At 38.2% G+C, this 16,966-nt stretch overlaps 1 protein-coding gene across 5 annotated transcripts in view; it reads right to left on the bottom strand.

The window, feature by feature from the left end:
- The window catches only part of LOC121298021 (extracellular sulfatase Sulf-2-like), an 89,173-nt gene that overhangs the window by 10,534 nt on the left and 61,673 nt on the right, over positions 1-16,966 (bottom strand). For all 5 annotated transcript variants that reach the window (XM_041224732.1, XM_041224730.1, XM_041224734.1 and 2 more), the window contains 8 exons: positions 15,390-15,629; positions 13,519-13,670; positions 11,402-11,571; positions 4,608-4,758; positions 3,834-4,009; positions 2,557-2,685; positions 1,438-1,494; positions 1,029-1,158 (listed from right to left, as the gene is read on the bottom strand). In XM_041224732.1, coding sequence (XP_041080666.1) covers positions 1,029-1,158; positions 1,438-1,494; positions 2,557-2,685; positions 3,834-4,009; positions 4,608-4,758; positions 11,402-11,571; positions 13,519-13,670; positions 15,390-15,629 — 1,205 coding nt within the window. The remainder of the gene's footprint in view (positions 1-1,028; positions 1,159-1,437; positions 1,495-2,556; positions 2,686-3,833; positions 4,010-4,607; positions 4,759-11,401; positions 11,572-13,518; positions 13,671-15,389; positions 15,630-16,966) is intronic.

Raw genomic sequence — 16,966 nt, 5'->3', positions numbered from 1 at the left:
GTTTTTATCTGTTGAACGTTGTCTTGAGATATCTGCCTATTCCGAATTGATGAACAAAAAACAAAAAGCGGGGCCAGTGATGTTATTGCTAGTGCTAATAAGAGTTAAGATTGATTTCAAAAGCTTGGTCTGTACTGAATTTTGAAGTTGCGGGTCCTTGGTGGGAGAAATGAAACTGCAGCTGGACATTTCCTGTGCGAAGCTGTCCATGGGAAGTCATTTGTTCTCGGTACAGACTTCGCGGATGGGTCACAATACCACCCAGACCACGGTGCCTCGCTGGAACTTGAGAATCTCCCTCTCTACTGAGCTCAGTAATTCTAGACCCAAACCACTCTTCGCAGTCTGGAGTCAGTGCGCTATTGGTAATGCAACTGTAAGATAAAGGCAACCTTCTCATAGAAATGATACACGTCCTAAGCCCACGGTAGCTCGACTCATAATAACACCTCTCCTATGGAAAAACAATTTCCTCTAACGTGCTGTAACTGAGACAAATGCCCTGTCGATAATATCAAGCCCTGGCCTATGTGGTAGTTATATTTCAGTACAGCTGCCACTTGATTATCTAAAACATGTCATAAACTATAAGCATGTCTACTGTACTGTACTTCTCAAATCTAACCTTCACTGATAAATGTCTTCTGTTAACCCTCGTACGTTTGCAGTGGTAAATTGTTATAAAACCATAGAAAAGTGTACTGAAGCATAGCCTTGCATGGTAAATCGGTGGGGAAAAAACTGGTATAAAACATAAGGCTAACCATGGTAAAGCACAATTGATATATACAGTCTTAAAGTTGCAAAATTAACGCATAGCTATCTGTGGTAAACTTTTAAAAGGGTTCACAATGCAAAAAATATTTATATTACAAACTCTGCGTCTCCTTATAATTGCAGGAAGCATCGTAATGTACTGTCAGCTTCGTAGGAATTATGAATGAAATTGACAAGATGTTGCCATGTAATGAACTTGTAAGAGAACAGGAGAATGCTGAAATTGTGGAGAGGAGGGATCCATCTATTACCTGCCCCAGCTGCTCGCAGGGTGTCTGGTACTCTGCACGCTGGCACAGGTCCTTCACACGCTGATACTTGGGGAGGAAATTCTCCTCTTGGGCGGTGGCTGTCCCATCATCCCGCTTGTGCAGCAGCTTACTGGAGGAGAAAAAACAAACCAATTTTCATTTGATGTCTATAAAGGGCATTGTGCTGTTACAATCTATCTGAATGGTGTCAAGGAAATATATGGGCAATTTTTAACCATTTAATCTCCAATCATCATGTTGTAGGTCATACAAAATAACCCTTTGCATGATTCTTCAGAGCATATGGGGTTAATAAACTTAGTTACATTCTCTGCATATTCTGTGGTTTGGGACTCATTCTGACCCCCAGATGCAGACCGGTTCTTCGTCTGAGGGCTTGTGCACCTACCCTCTTTCCACAAGGAACGAGTCTCTCCAGACCTTTCCCTTCTTGTTAAACTGGAACCTGTGAAAAGAGAGAACACTCCATCAAAAATAAATAACACCTGGCCCTCTAGAACGGAATATGGTGTCTTAACAGAACAGCGTGGAATCCAGTAATGGGAATGGTGCTGTTGTATCAAAATGGATTTCGTGTACTGTAACTGACCTGACCTGTGATTTATTTTCCATTTTATTGGAAAGTTAAGCAGTCATGTCACATTATATACCACCAGACCTCTTGTATCACCCCAGGAGTACCATTTACTGTCTTTTGCAAAGAGACTGCATTTATTGATCTGCAGCATAATCATCTCTCTACAAAACAGATTAAATCATCCACCAATACAGAAAAAAAAAAAGCAAGAGGGGGGGAAAAAAAAGCTGCATCACTTCAAGGAACAGTGACTTACTGGCAGTGAGGAAAGCTAATTTATTCCTGATTACACGCAGGCAAGCCATGTGATTTTAATCCAATTACAGGCCTCCTTCTCTGGCTACGGAAAGCCTAAACATTCTTCTCCTGGTTTAAAATATCCAAAAGCAGCTTTCACCCTCGTTTGAGGCATCAGTGGGATGGTTTTGTTTCCTGTTGCTGCATTACCTGACTCTGAGTCACGACCACATAACAACACAAGATACTAGCAAGAGCCTAAAAGTCTCCCTGATTCACACAGTAGCAAATCAGATCATTTAACCTCTCGTACTGTGATGCTCATGTATTCCGATACTAGCAACATGTATCATTCCCGTTATATGGAAGCGCATGATATAAATATAAAATTGGCAGCATAATTGCAATAGGTGTCTTCAAACTTTATACAGTGCTGCCATGATATTTTTCAATCTGGTCTTACACTTAAAGTAGCTAAATGTTGAATGCAGTGAATTATTAAAGGGCTCTTATACAGTGAAGTACTGTACATGTGCAATTTACTGTCAACATGAATTACTGAATCGTGATGTTACGAGGGAGCACTGCATATTACTTTATTATACTGTACATATTTAAATGATGTTTTCCATGACGGAATTAGGATGTAACACAGCCAAAGGAACCACCTACTTTGGGGAGGGGGGGTCTTACCTGTTTACTGGCCGCTCTGTGTCCAGCAACTTCAGGATTGACTTGCCATCCATGTCCGCTGGAATGTCCAGTCCAGCAATGTCCATGATGGTGGGAGCCAGGTCAATGTTCAGTACCATGTGAGGATTGCTGTGTGGCACCAAAGCAATGTAAAGGATTAAATCTTTGCAAAAGTGCTGAGATAGACTTAAAAATATATATATGCGGTCTAGCAGAAGTGGATAGACATGGTGTTATAGCCGGTAAGTGCACTAAAGTAGGACGTGACACAACAAGGTCATGATGCAACATTATCATTTTAAGGCCACAGGAAGGATCCCCAGTGCACTGAGTTAGCTGAGCACATCACTTTTGAGCTTAATAAAATGCTTGCTATAATGGCTTTCTTCTTGTACATGGGGTCTTGCTGCCTAGTCTTTAATGGACTGTAGGGAAACCTTGTAGCGAAAAGGCGCTGCCAAGATCTTCAGCACCTCCCTGATCCCAGGTTTAAACAGGGCTAGCAAGCAAATGCTTTCCCTGACGGTTGATTTTATCCTTTATTGAAGGGGGTGCCATTACCATGGCTATTCATTAACACAGGAAATATCAACAGGATATAACCGTGTAATTTGATGAAAGGGAGATGGAGGAAAACAGGCTTACGAGATTTCAAGAGATTACTTTGGCTTTTTTCCAGGCCCTCATGCAGAGGGGCAAAGCTCCAGATATAAGGCAGAGTCATCCAACAAGGGATAATCTGTCCCAAACACCAAAAAGACCCGCTGATTTCTCTAAGGGTCTGTTAAGACTGCCAATGCACTTTCACTGTAATGTGTAATAAGAACCACAACAAGATTCCAGTAAAGCAGCTGTAGCTAAGGGGAGTTTTTTAAATTTGTAATATTAATATTTATACACATATTCCACTTGGCTTGAACACACTTTCAGAATGCTCAGTCTTGGTTCTAAGTGTATAGTTCCAGGCTACACACCCAGGCGTCCTCTTGTGCTCTGAGAAATCTAAGAACACACGGCAGTGTTCTATAGAATAAGGTATGTGTTATCTGATCTTTCTGAGGACCTTCAAGGGAGGTCATAAACTACCTCAATCTTTAGACAGTTATAAGGGGGAGTCCTCACTTTGATGTCCAAGCTGTTTTCTTTTTCTGCACTGTTTTATATAATGATTAAACCTGTGTGTGATCTGCATGCACTATGTACCCAACAGCAGAAGGATCACCCCAATCAACTTTCCTGCCAAAACATTAAGTAAAAGAAATCAACCAAGCTCTCACATGTTGCCAGCCTCCACATTGGGTCCTCGTATATAAAAGGGCACTCTGATGTCGAACTCGTAAGGCATCGATTTCCCCTTAACCAGCCCAAACTGCCCGATGTGGTACCCATGATCCGCTGTGTAAATCACGTATGTATTGTCCAGTTCACCCGTGTCAACCAGCATATTATAGATCTTTAAAGAAGAAAGAATTAGATTAGCAAACCCATGAATAAGAGACTTTGAAATCCTAGTGGGTCTGAAACACCAGAAAAGACATGATCAATCGCATGCAACATTTTATATTATCTTAAGCCCCTGATTTTCAGGCGCGTCAAGGAAAACATGACTCACTCTGTTCCCACTAGAAAAAATACAGATAAACAGTAATTATAGGCTTCTCTCTTGAATGCAACTATTGCATGCATGAGTTCAGGTTCTTTGTTTGTCTGCATTGTTGTTTGGTTTCCAAAGGGAACTGTAATTAACATTGGGGCAAATGAATTAAATGAGCATTCAAGTGTAAATACACAATAACATCTGGTGGGTAAAATAGTTTTCTTTTGCCGTGTAAAAGCCTAAAAGCTGAATCTCTATCAGGAGAGCAGAGAATTCACCTTCGAAGGCTTGGGTTCAAATCCCAGTTCTGTCTGACGTCTAAAGAGTGATGATATCAGACAGCTATCTGTAATGGAGGAATGGAAGCAGGTGCAAAGCAGCAGACTGATCCCAGTGGCACCGCTGCTGGATTTGAGATGAGTGATCTCAGAAGCAAGCTGGCTCGTTATTTTACCTTTTCCATGGAGTCATCGACGGACAGCAGTGTCTGCAGGCGCTTCCTCTGCAGCATGTTGGTAAACTCCATGTGGATGGGCTTCATGGGCCCCGTGTACCTCATAATCCAGTGCTTGTCAGGGTTGGGGGCGTAATTGTAGCTCGGCGTGCTGGGAAGGCAATTCAGAAACGGAAAGGTCACGAGATGCCAGTGAGAAGGTCAGAACGTGATGAGAAGAAGCTGAGACGAGGCTGTTGTGTTTTAAATTAATGATTCTGAAGTTGCTGGTCAAAAGTCGGCAAGAAGCAGGCTAGCTGCTGACAGATCTCTACGTGAGCTTCTGCCCAAAGGTCCAACATTGCACCTCATTAATCCTGCCTTAGAAATCATGTTGAAAAAAAAAAAACACTGCTTCATTTTGGGCGATTTAAAAACAAAATCCATTTACAAGTATTAATTACAACTGGTGTAGATATTACCACTGGAAGTGCCCTAACTTGGTACTTGAGTAGTATCATCGTACCCGTTACTTGGCACATCCCTATACACTTGTAGCTGTTGTTTTTGGTACATTGGCGGAGAGCAAAAGGGTAGGGCAATATACCGTAGATGAAGAGACCATTTCTTCCTGGGATAGTGTTCATAAGCAGAACTGTCATTTTTCAGTAGTAGTTTCTGAAAATGCTAACATTTTGATGGCTGCAATCAACAATAAAGTATCAGCAAGGGGATTATTATTATTATTAGGACAGATAAAGCATAAAAACAATACAGGTGTACTGACAGAAACTGTACTGGCCTTCAAGACTTGCTAATATACTGCAGCCTTCAACTGTAATGCATAACATGGTTTTGTACTGGAGCCTGGTTCATAGAAATGGCAGTGTGGAGTGCAGGGAAGATATAGATATTATTACTCGACAGCTCGGTGTGAAAGCCCTATTAGCATGACAGGACAGAATCATTTCCAGATATAACAAATGAAACGTCTTTACCTCCCATCCATTTTGTGTTCTTTCATTTCGCTTGATTCAACCCACACACGCTTGACTAACCCTGAATGATCCTGCTTTTCAGAATAATAGGTGCAGACTATTGCTTAAACCGTCGAGGGAGTGATATGCTGTAATGTGATAGTTAGAAGCCTTCAGCTGAACTTGGCAGAATCAAAAGAGTGTTACTGCATTCTGCTCAGCTGAACCCCTTTTAAATGCCTTGTCTAAGCAACTTTCTTATTGTCTTCACACAGATAATGTAATTTGTTGTTAAGCAAGTCGAAAAGACTACTTTTCATACAATAAGGTGACAATCAGTATAAACAAAGAAATAAAGTCAGACACAGTGACTGTTGGTTGAGTTTGAATGCTTATTTATCACCTTATAATAATCACATTATAATAAAAAGCATATTCCCTCTTAAACCTAATTGTCCCGTAAATCACTTGTAAATTCAGCTGACAGGACAATCCTGCTAAAAATGCTGCAACCGACTGGGATACATTCTCAAGTATAATAGTGCTAATGCAGTCCCGAATACAAAATAGCATCAATTTCAATGCATCTTTATCGCAACTACAAATGGTACTTAAAAGGTATTCAACTTAAACTAATGTAAGTACACTTTTAATAATCCAGTACAAAATAAAATGTTTAATGACTTCATGTTGCCATCTGAGGTCCCCATAACTAAGCCCTTCTAACTGATCCACACAAGAGATTTTTGGAATCAGTGAAATGTATTGATGGTTAGTTTTCACTGCTTAAACCGATTTAACATGCTGAAAACTTTACTCCCATCCCAGGCTGTATTAGGAGATGTGTTGGAGGAGCCCAGGGCTCCTGTGGTTTAGTTTTGCTTCCACCTTGCTGCCTCCTCTTTATTACTCCCCATTAAATCCTCTCAAACTGAACAGACTCTTCCCAAAGCCTCCAGCTGCTAAGGACATGGTAAGTCATTCTTAGTAAATGGAAAAACCTGATTGCCTTAGAAACCTGTGATTGTCTGTGACCTGAACAATCATCTTGTGTAATAACAAGGCTGGGTACAGAATCACATGAAATTAGGGGAAGCAATATTATACACTGCTATTCTTTCCCCTGGGCTATATTATACAATGATATTCTTCATTATACCACGCTGTTCTATATTACACACTGCTATTGTTTATTATATAATGCTGTTCTTTCCACTGGGCTATATTATACACTGCTATTCTTCATTATACACTGCTGTTCTTCATTATACACTGCTGTTCTTTATTATACACTGCTGTTCTTCATTATACACTGCTGTTCTTCATTATACACTGCTGTTCTTTATTATACACTGCTGTTCTTTATTATACACTGCTGTTCTTTATTATACACTGCTGTTCTTTATTATACACTGCTGTTCTTCATTATACACTGCTGTTCTTTATTATACAATGCTTTTCTTTCCACTGGGCTATATTATACACTGCTATTCTTTATTATACACTGCTATTCTTTATTATACACTGCTGTTCTTTATTATACACTGCTGTTCTTTATTATACACTGCTGTTCTTTATTATACACTGCTGTTCTTTATTATACAATGCTTTTCTTCATTATACACTGCTGTTCTTTATTATACACTGCTATTCTTTATTATACACTGCTATTCTTTATTATACACTGCTATTCTTTATTATACACTGCTATTCTTTATTATACACTGCTGTTCTTTATTATACACTGCTGTTCTTTATTATACACTGCTGTTCTTTATTATACACTGCTGTTCTTTATTATACAATGCTGTTCTTCATTTCTGTTCTTATTATACACTGCTATTCTTTATTATACACTGCTATTCTTTATTATACACTGCTATTCTTTATTATACACTGCTGTTCTTTATTATACACTGCTGTTCTTTATTATACACTGCTGTTCTTTATTATACACTGCTGTTCTTTATTATACACTGCTGTTCTTTATTATACACTGCTGTTCTTTATTATACACTGCTGTTCTTTATTATACACTGCTGTTCTTTATTATACACTGCTGTTCTTTATTATACACTGCTGTTCTTTATTATACACTGCTGTTCTTCATTATACACTGCTGTTCTTTATTATACACTGCTGTTCTTTATTATACAATGCTCTTTCTTATATTATACACTGCTATTCTTTATTATACACTGCTATTCTTTATTATACACTGCTATTCTTTATTATACACTGCTATTCTTTATTATACACTGCTATTCTTTATTATACACTGCTGTTCTTTATTATACAATGCTATTCCACTGGGCTATATTATACACTGCTATTCTTTATTATACACTGCTATTCTTTATTATACACTGCTGTTCTTTATTATACACTGCTGTTCTTTATTATACACTGCTGTTCTTCATGATACACTGCTGTTCTTCATGATACACTGCTGTTCTTCATGATACACTGCTGTTCTTTCCACTGGGCTATATTATACACTGCTATTCTTTATTATACACTGCTATTCTTTATTATACACTGCTGTTCTTCATTATACACTGCTGTTCTTCATTATACAATTCTGTTCTTTATTATACAATGCTATTCTTTCCACTGGGCTATATTATACACTCGTATTCTTTATTATACACTGCTGTTCTTTATTATACACTGCTATTCTTTATTATACACTCGTATTCTTTATTATACAATGCTATTCTATTATACACTGGTATTCTATATTATACACTGCTATTCTTTATTATACACTATTGCTATTCTTTATTATACACTGCTATTCTTTATTATACACTCGTATTCTTTATTATACACTGCTGTTCTTCATTATACACTGCTGTTCTTCATTATACAATTCTGTTCTTTATTATACAATGCTATTCTTTCCACTGGGCTATATTATACACTCGTATTCTTTATTATACACTGCTGTTCTTTATTATACACTGCTATTCTTTATTATACACTCGTATTCTTTATTATACACTGCTGTTCTTCATTATACACTGCTGTTCTTCATTATACAATTCTGTTCTTTATTATACAATGCTATTCTTTCCACTGGGCTATATTATACACTCGTATTCTTTATTATACACTGCTGTTCTTTATTATACACTGCTATTCTTTATTATACACTCGTATTCTTTATTATACAATGCTATTCTTTATTATACCACTGGGCTATATTATACACTCGTATTCTTTATTATACACTGCTGTTCTTTATTATACACTGCTATTCTTTATTATACACTCGTATTCTTTATTATACACTGCTGTTCTTTATTATACACTGCTGTTCTTTATTATACACTGCTGTTCTTCATTATACAATGCTTTTCTTTATTATACACTGCTGTTCTTTATTATACAATGCTTTTCTTTATTATACACTGCTCTTCTTCATTATACAATGCTTTTTCTTTATTATACACTGCTGTTCTTTATTGTACACTCGTATTCTTTATTATACACTGCTATTCTATATTATACACTGCTGTTCTATATTATACATTGCTATTCTATATTATACACTCGTATTCTTTATTATACATTGCTATTCTTTATTATACACTGCTATTCTTTATTATACACTGGTATTCTTTATTATACACTGCTATTCTATATTATACACTGCTATTGTTTATTATACACTCGTATTGTTTATTATACACTGCTGTTCTTTATTATACACTGCTATTCTATATTATACACTGCTATTCTATATTATACACTCGTATTCTTTATTATACACTTGTATTCTTTATTATACAATGCTATTCTTTATTATACACTCGTATTCTATATTATACACTGCTATTCTATATTATACACTGCTATTCTATATTATACACTGCTATTGTTTCCCCTGGGCTGTACTACACATTTTTTAGACTGCTACTGACATGCCCTTGCGTACTTTTTTTTTCCAAATGCCTTTTTCCAAGAAATGCAAATTGCTTTATATTCAGCAAGTGTTGTGTAATAAAATAAACTATGTTGACAGGCAGAAGAAATGTGTGCTTTGTCCCATTTTCCCCTCTCTCACTGTTCATATTGCGCTAATTATGTACAAGACCTGTTTTGTATGGGAGAAAAGAGGAGGTGGATGATGAAACTGGCACCAGCCAGAGGCGTGGTTTGGTGATTGGGGTATAGAAATAACTGTGGATCATTATTATTACATAAGTGAAGATTATTCAGTGTGATAGTATGCCTTGACATTGTGTTTAATACCACAGAGTTCTCCGAGGGGTCAGAGCTGAAGTGTGTTCCGCCCCCATACAGAGATTTCAGCTGCGTACCCTCAGCACATTGTCAAACGTTTTTACCCTATTGTGCCCTTGAGGCCAGAAACAAATACAATGCAGGAGTGCCATTAAGTATTCTGTCTACCACAGCGGCTACAGCTGTGCTATAATTGTATCTCTACTCTATAGGATTAAATATTTAATTGAATCAATTACTGCAGAGCTGTTGAATTTAAATTGCTAATTTTGGGATATACAAGTATAATTACTTGGCTCCTGTATCTGCAAATACACAGCACTATAACTGTAAGTTACATTGTCATTTTAAATATAGAAATATTCTCTAAATATACATTGTTCTCTATTTCCAGCACACACATGTATGTGTTAGGGTGCTCTTTAAATTTTCAGTAACGTTGGTGCGGAGCATCTTCTAATTTAATAATGTCCTGAGCGATTTCACTGAGATTTACTTTCAGCTTTTCGGAAATAAGTACCAGATTGGGACCTCACTTCTTGATGGATTTTTATGTATTGTTGGTCTGTAGGATAAATCAGGAATTTCTTCCATTTTGGTTGGGAATGGCGGTCTGACGACACCCACAGTAGAGCAGTTAGGTGTTTACCGCAGTTACAACCTCACAATGACATTGTGGACGGGCATTAACTCTGCCAAGTGACACGCGAACAAAAAGAGAGAAAGAAAAAGAGAATGTGATTGCAGGTTAACATTATGTTAACGCTCAGATCTGCAGCTGCTATTGAAGAATACTGAAATCTTGCACACAGTAGTGGGACACAGAAGGTTACTGCAATCCTGTTAAGAGGGGGTGGGGGGGGCTCTAATTGACTACTCACTCTTTACTCAGCCTGGGAAGCTGCACAGAAGACACATTTTAGGCTCTGTGAACTGTTTGAATTTACAAATCGGCGACATCAGGGCTAAAGACAAACTGTAGGGAAATTGCATTTCACTGGGACAAAAGAGACTGTGGAATGTGGCTTATCTGTAATCTACTGGTTTAGCATTTTTGTCATAGCAGTTCACACGCTTGCTGTGTGGCTAAGAAGGCAGCACGACTACAATATACAGTTGTTCTTTTTCTGAATCACTTTCTACCATTCTTAAGGGTGCTGGTTCAATTGATTTACCCTATTCTACGGGAGATAGAAACATGAAAACAAATAGCTGAAATTTTTACAGCATGCAATAAGCTTTTTCACAAACACTCAGCTGGAATTATGTTTAATATCCCAGGTAATAATGTCATATTGATTACCCTGTGTAAATTATACCCATTCCACGAGGTACTTAGTACCCTTGTTTCTCTTTTCGGTGTAGCTGATTGTTTTACCCTAGCTTTTAATCCACGCTACACTTCCCTACCTTTTAATCTTCTGGAATCATGCGAGTGAAACTCAGCCAGTTTTAGCAGAAATTAGCAACATGTTTTATCAGAGGTTTTTTATAGCCTTAGCTGATAGCTTGAGAAAGCGCACACTGATGGAGTCCATTCAATCAGCTGCTGATCTTAAACTCAGTAGGGGCTGCTGCCTGAGAACTCACATGTGCTGGGAGGCGTTGGGGAAAGCGTTGGCGTACTGTGGGGCAGAGTCCTCCGGCCCATGGGGGGCAGCGTGGCTGATCAACATCATGATGGGCCGGTGGGGATACATCTTCTTCGACATACGGAAGTAGTTGATACTGTCATTGGTGATGAGGTCAGTCAGATAGTCCTGAATGAGAGGAAAAACAAGCACAAAGGAAGTTCAATGATACGTTAAGGAAAGCTGGACCTAAGGAAAGCAATTCTCTGAATTCAGCTGTTTAATTTACTTTCAAACATATCGTATTCCTCCGAATTTAAAACACACTTTTTTAACCTCTTTTTTTTTTCCAAAAAATGGCCTGCATCTCATATTCGAGTACAGTATAGTGATGCGTGTATTAAAATCACCCACAAAAGACAGGACTGCCCAAAGCTGAAGGGTCCCCTCGTAGTTATCCTGTGGCGCGAACGCTCTCCTCCTCGATGTAAAGAAAGCAAGCTTTCGCTCAGTGCCCGGCTATGTAGCTGTGGCCGTGGTGCGTTCAGCATGTGTAGGCTCCCCGGCCATGCCCCCCAGCCAATCAGGACCTCTCGATCATGCATCTTTGTAAATGCACCTTCAATTGATTTTTTTCCTCAAGTTGAGGGATGAGAGATTTGGGTTGCGTGTTAAATTCAAGGGCGTCTTTAATTCGAAGGAATACGGTGCTTTCTTTTCCAATCGCAACGTACGAACAGAATGCTCCACGAACATTCATTGAGGGCTGTAGTTAAACCATGAGGAAAGCAGTAAACATCCTTTCTCATTCATGGAACCAGTACAGAACTCCATAAGCCTTCATCTATTTCTTAAACAATAGCATAATACTACCAATAATATTAAACAATTCCTATTAAAAGAAATAGTGTTACACAACATGTAACATTATAAGACACTAAAATTATTCCACAAATAACATGTTAGTATGAATGGATCTGAAGCCTAGTTAAAAATTATTCCACTCAGATATTTTATAATGATCTAATAATATAGTAGTGTACATATACTTTGCAAAAATACATTGCTGCTACTTCAGGAGTGAATTATTCTACATAATCCACTCAATAGGGTTGTCTATTTTTTGTAAGTGGCTCATTCACAAAGGTACACGGCTTAATTGCATGATTATAGAACTGCTGGTTCAAATTCACAGCACAACTGTTAGTGATCTTTGCCAGCATAAAAATGTTGAACTTCAAATGTTTTTATGCAATTGAAATTGTAAATAACCTAATTGTAGGTTCTGTGTTGTAGGGATGGCAACAACCATGGCAACATCTTTGAATCTCACAAAAACGTGATTTTTGTGCTTCAAAGAGCACGCAGCTTCTCAGAAATGACACAAATCTTCAACAATAATTCCTGCGAGGGGTGGAATCAATTGTTCCGTGACCACTTTGGAAACATTTAACAAGCTCTGTTTTTGCTTTGGAGGTTCTTTTCTTCATGGGAGGAATGACTTCTTCTCGCCAGGTCTTGCCACAGTAGGATGACAACACATAAACCAAATCAGTCCCACGTGCTGAGAATTTCTTGGCCTGGGATGAAAACCCAAATGCAGGTCCTGGAACACTAAGAGGCACAAATCACTTTGGAGGGACCTTCCCACACATTAAAATCTGTGTCCTGGATACTTGGCCTGGTACAAACACAGCTGTGAGAATGACCCTCGTCAAACGAGACCACTGCTGCTTTAGAAGGCTATATTTGTAGGGTAGATCATGGAGTTATTTTAATGCTTGCTTTAAAACACTGGCAACTCTGATTGCTACTGGCCCTGGTAAACCAAAGCACTGTAAGTAAACTAATAGAGACTGAATTTATACCGGTGGGTATAAATATTGCTTCTTTTTAATTCTATTTGAATACCCCACTGGGGCTTACTCCCTGCAGTGTTGACCAACGTTGACCCACATATTCACATTGCTATAGTGGCATATTATATATATATATATAATATGCTGTAGCTAATTATTAAAAGTGAGTTTTCAGTTTATCAATTACTTCTCTTTTTCATTAAGTATTTCTAATGATTGATGAGTAACCTGCTGGATCGCGATTCTCCTTGGATATAGGGGACCTAAAAGCAAGTACCTTAGGATATTCATTTCCACGTTTCTCTTTCTTGCCGTTTCTGCAGAGGGTGTAGTTGTAAAATCGGGAGTTTTTCACTAAGCCCACCCACTCCTTCCATCCGGGCGGGACATAGGAGCCGTTGTATTCATTCAGGTACTTCCCGAAGAAGGCTGAGACAAGAGACAGGAAAAAAAAAACAAAAACATCTCACTTAGACTGCACTTGCCCATTGCAGAAGTTTCTGCACTGCTGTAAATTTGGTGATAAAACAAGTGAACATTTACTGCCTTTTGTACTGCCAAACGTGTAAGCTCTTCTTCACTTGCAGCTGTTCTTTAAATCTATTGAACGCACCCATTGTGTCTCACACAGCAGAGATGCCATTTATCAATACTCTCTGAAGGTATGCGTATGTAGCTTGATACAAGCTTTTACAATATCTTAGAAAAGAATAACACGCATTTATAGAATGACCAGTTTCATATACATTGCACGTAAATGTACTTCATTTTTCAATGATTTTTTATAAATAAAATCTGAATTTCTCATAAATCTGTCACTTTTGAAAAACTAGAAGATTTACTTTCTAATAACTAATAGTATTAATGTGGGCTCAGGCATCAACCTTGTTTAAAAGTTTTAGTTTTTTTTTAAATGTGTGTGATGCAATGTCTGTAAATATCTTTTAAAAAAGGAAAGGGTTATGACTGTTTGTTTTATTCACATTATGGAAGTCATTTATTATCTCAGAGTAATCCGGGTTTTTAAACACAGACCACATTGCGATATTTCACAGAGCTCTTTGCATTATGTCCAGGGGCAACAGAAGCCATGAAATGCAGACCCTTCTGTAAAAATAAGCTCTGTTTATTCCCCTAAATCAAATAAAACTGAAGCAGTGTTTCAGCACTAAATGTATTAGTTGTGGCTTTGGTTGCAGGTGTTAGTTGAGTTATAAATGTTGCAGATAAAGGCATGGTTCCAGCCTGTGGCACAAATACTGTTATTTCATTTGTGCAAATTTCTATCTAGCCTTTATAGCACAGACCAGGTTATAGTGCGGCATAGTCATGGCTTCATAGGTCAAGCTGGAATACAAAGTGCACAGTTCCTTACCTATGGCTCCAAACTACTTATTATAAAAGGGGAATTGTTGTATCTGCACATTTAAATCTGCTTAAAGGAATCCTATCCAAGGTTTTATAATGCAGCAGCCTTCTTTAAAGCCTTCAGCAACATGTGCATTTGTACAGAACCATGTCGTCGGACCAGAATCAAGCAACAACAATACAAGTCTAGACTCTGCAGAATTTCAGCTTAGTGGAGGCAATGCATTCGTACCAGTGGTGTAGCGTATTCAGATGCAACCGGAACCTAGCTGATGCAGGGGGACGCCGATACGAATCGGAAACAGATGGGTTTTAAGGGTTAGTAACGTGTTATTAACCCAATAGAGGGACCTACGAGAACATTGAATAATGTTGTGTAAACTTGCCTGCTGGGAGACGGCTTGCTGGTTTGATGGTTATCTGTCAAACGGGACAAGAGGCTGATCTGAAACACCTGACGGCTTCAGTGTTACTAGAGCAGTATTTCAGATTTTCATTTGAGCGCACATGTGTTATTTTCATGTACTGTATTATTGGGAGTCCCTTATAATGCATCCTCTGACAGGCATACAGTATTTCCAGTAATGTATTTCAGAGCCTGGGTGGAGCTGTGGAAATGTTCTTGGCTGCTTTCACCTTGAGCTATGTTTTTTCTGAATGTTATTAAAATTATGATTATTAATCTAGTGTACTTGCTGATGGAGGGGAGGGGAGGGTAATCGCTGGAACAACATGTAGTCCTGACTTGTGGATCCGAGCTGCTCCTGCAGAGAGCTGTACCTGTGCGGTAGCCGGTGCTGTTGAGGTGCACTGCGAACGTGCGCGGCTCGTGCTGGGCCTGCCAGGAGGGCGAGGAGCAGTTCTCGTTGTTGGTGTAGGTGTTGTGGTTGTGCACATACTTCCCAGTCAGCATGGAGGAGCGGGAGGGGCAGCACATGGGCGTGGTGACGAAGGCGTTGGAGAAGAAGGTGCCACCCCGCTCCATGATGCGTCGCGTCTTGTTCATGGCTTGCAGGGAGCCTCCAAAAATACAGAAAATAACAATTATTCATTTTGTCTATTACATATAAAATGACCTTTTAAGGCTTCTAATAAAAGTAACAGAAAGAGGTTTTGTATGCGTGGCTGTGTCATAAAGCACCCCAGTGCATTCAAAATGAAACAGTTTTAATAACAGAGAAGCGATCAATATCTGAAACCACACAATGCGTGCTTTATATTGATTCGGGAAATGTAATTTTCTTTTCGACGGTGAGCCGTGAGCAGAAGACAGCCCGTGCCAAAGTCTGGGAAACATGAATATTTTTCTAATCCAAAACGGATACAAGAGATACAAAACACACCACTTGCAGAGCCAGTACACAGCATGTCTGTCCAGGAGCTTAAGAGAGTCCAAGTTTTATTAAAGGGTGCGTTTCCAAAAAATGATTAAATATTCCTTGCCAGACATTACATATTATACCGAAAACTGTAACTGTTTTTGGTAACACTTTACACTGTGTCTCCAACTACTGTGTATTTACATAGCATTTACTTAGCAAATACACATGCACTTACACACAATTGCAATGTTATCATGCAAAAAGATGTACACATTAATAGGCTTAATGTGTAAATCTTTTTGCACGATATAACCTTAACCGTTTCCTGATACAATTGCGTACTTACATATATCGTGCAAAAAGATTTACACATAGGGTTGCCACCTGGCCCCATAATTCCGGAACACTTTGGGACGGGACATGGTTTTTAAGTTGCCCTTAAACTGAAAGCAATAAACATGTGAACTGAGCACTGAGCACTTGCTTAAATTATACTGCTTCTTAATTATCCGAATCATTGTGAAAATACAAACCTTACAAAATAAAAAAAAGCATCTTGAATAAACACATGTGTAGGTTTATTCAAGATATTTATTTTTATTTTGTACAAAATGATATTTCAGAGCTCAATATTTAAAATATGCTATTTATATCCTATTAATTAGTGATATATAGCCCTAAATTTACATTGACTCTCCCAATTAAATAAAAACACTGATCCAGTGTTCATGACTTCAGTGGGAGAAGGTGATATACTATTAGAAACTATAAAGAAACTTTAAAATATATATTTTTAAAACTATTAATAAAATAAATAAATATTGATGATGTACTTATGTATTTATTTCAATTGTTAAAAGCTATTATTGTATTGTCATGCTGCCTCAAGATAATTAATCATCAGAATCAATTTAACAAAGGTTTAGGGCTCAGTTCACATGTTGATTTCCTTCAGTTTAAAGGCAACTTCAAAATCCTGTTCTGTCTCACAGTGTTCCAGAATTATATGGCCAGGTGGCAACCTTATTTACACAT

This window comes from Polyodon spathula, chromosome 23 (genome assembly GCF_017654505.1).
Source record: "Polyodon spathula isolate WHYD16114869_AA chromosome 23, ASM1765450v1, whole genome shotgun sequence".
NCBI classification, from domain to species: Eukaryota; Metazoa; Chordata; class Actinopteri; order Acipenseriformes; family Polyodontidae; genus Polyodon; species Polyodon spathula.
The sequence above is the reverse complement of the archived record's forward strand: the minus strand, read 5'-3'. Positions and strand labels throughout refer to the sequence as shown.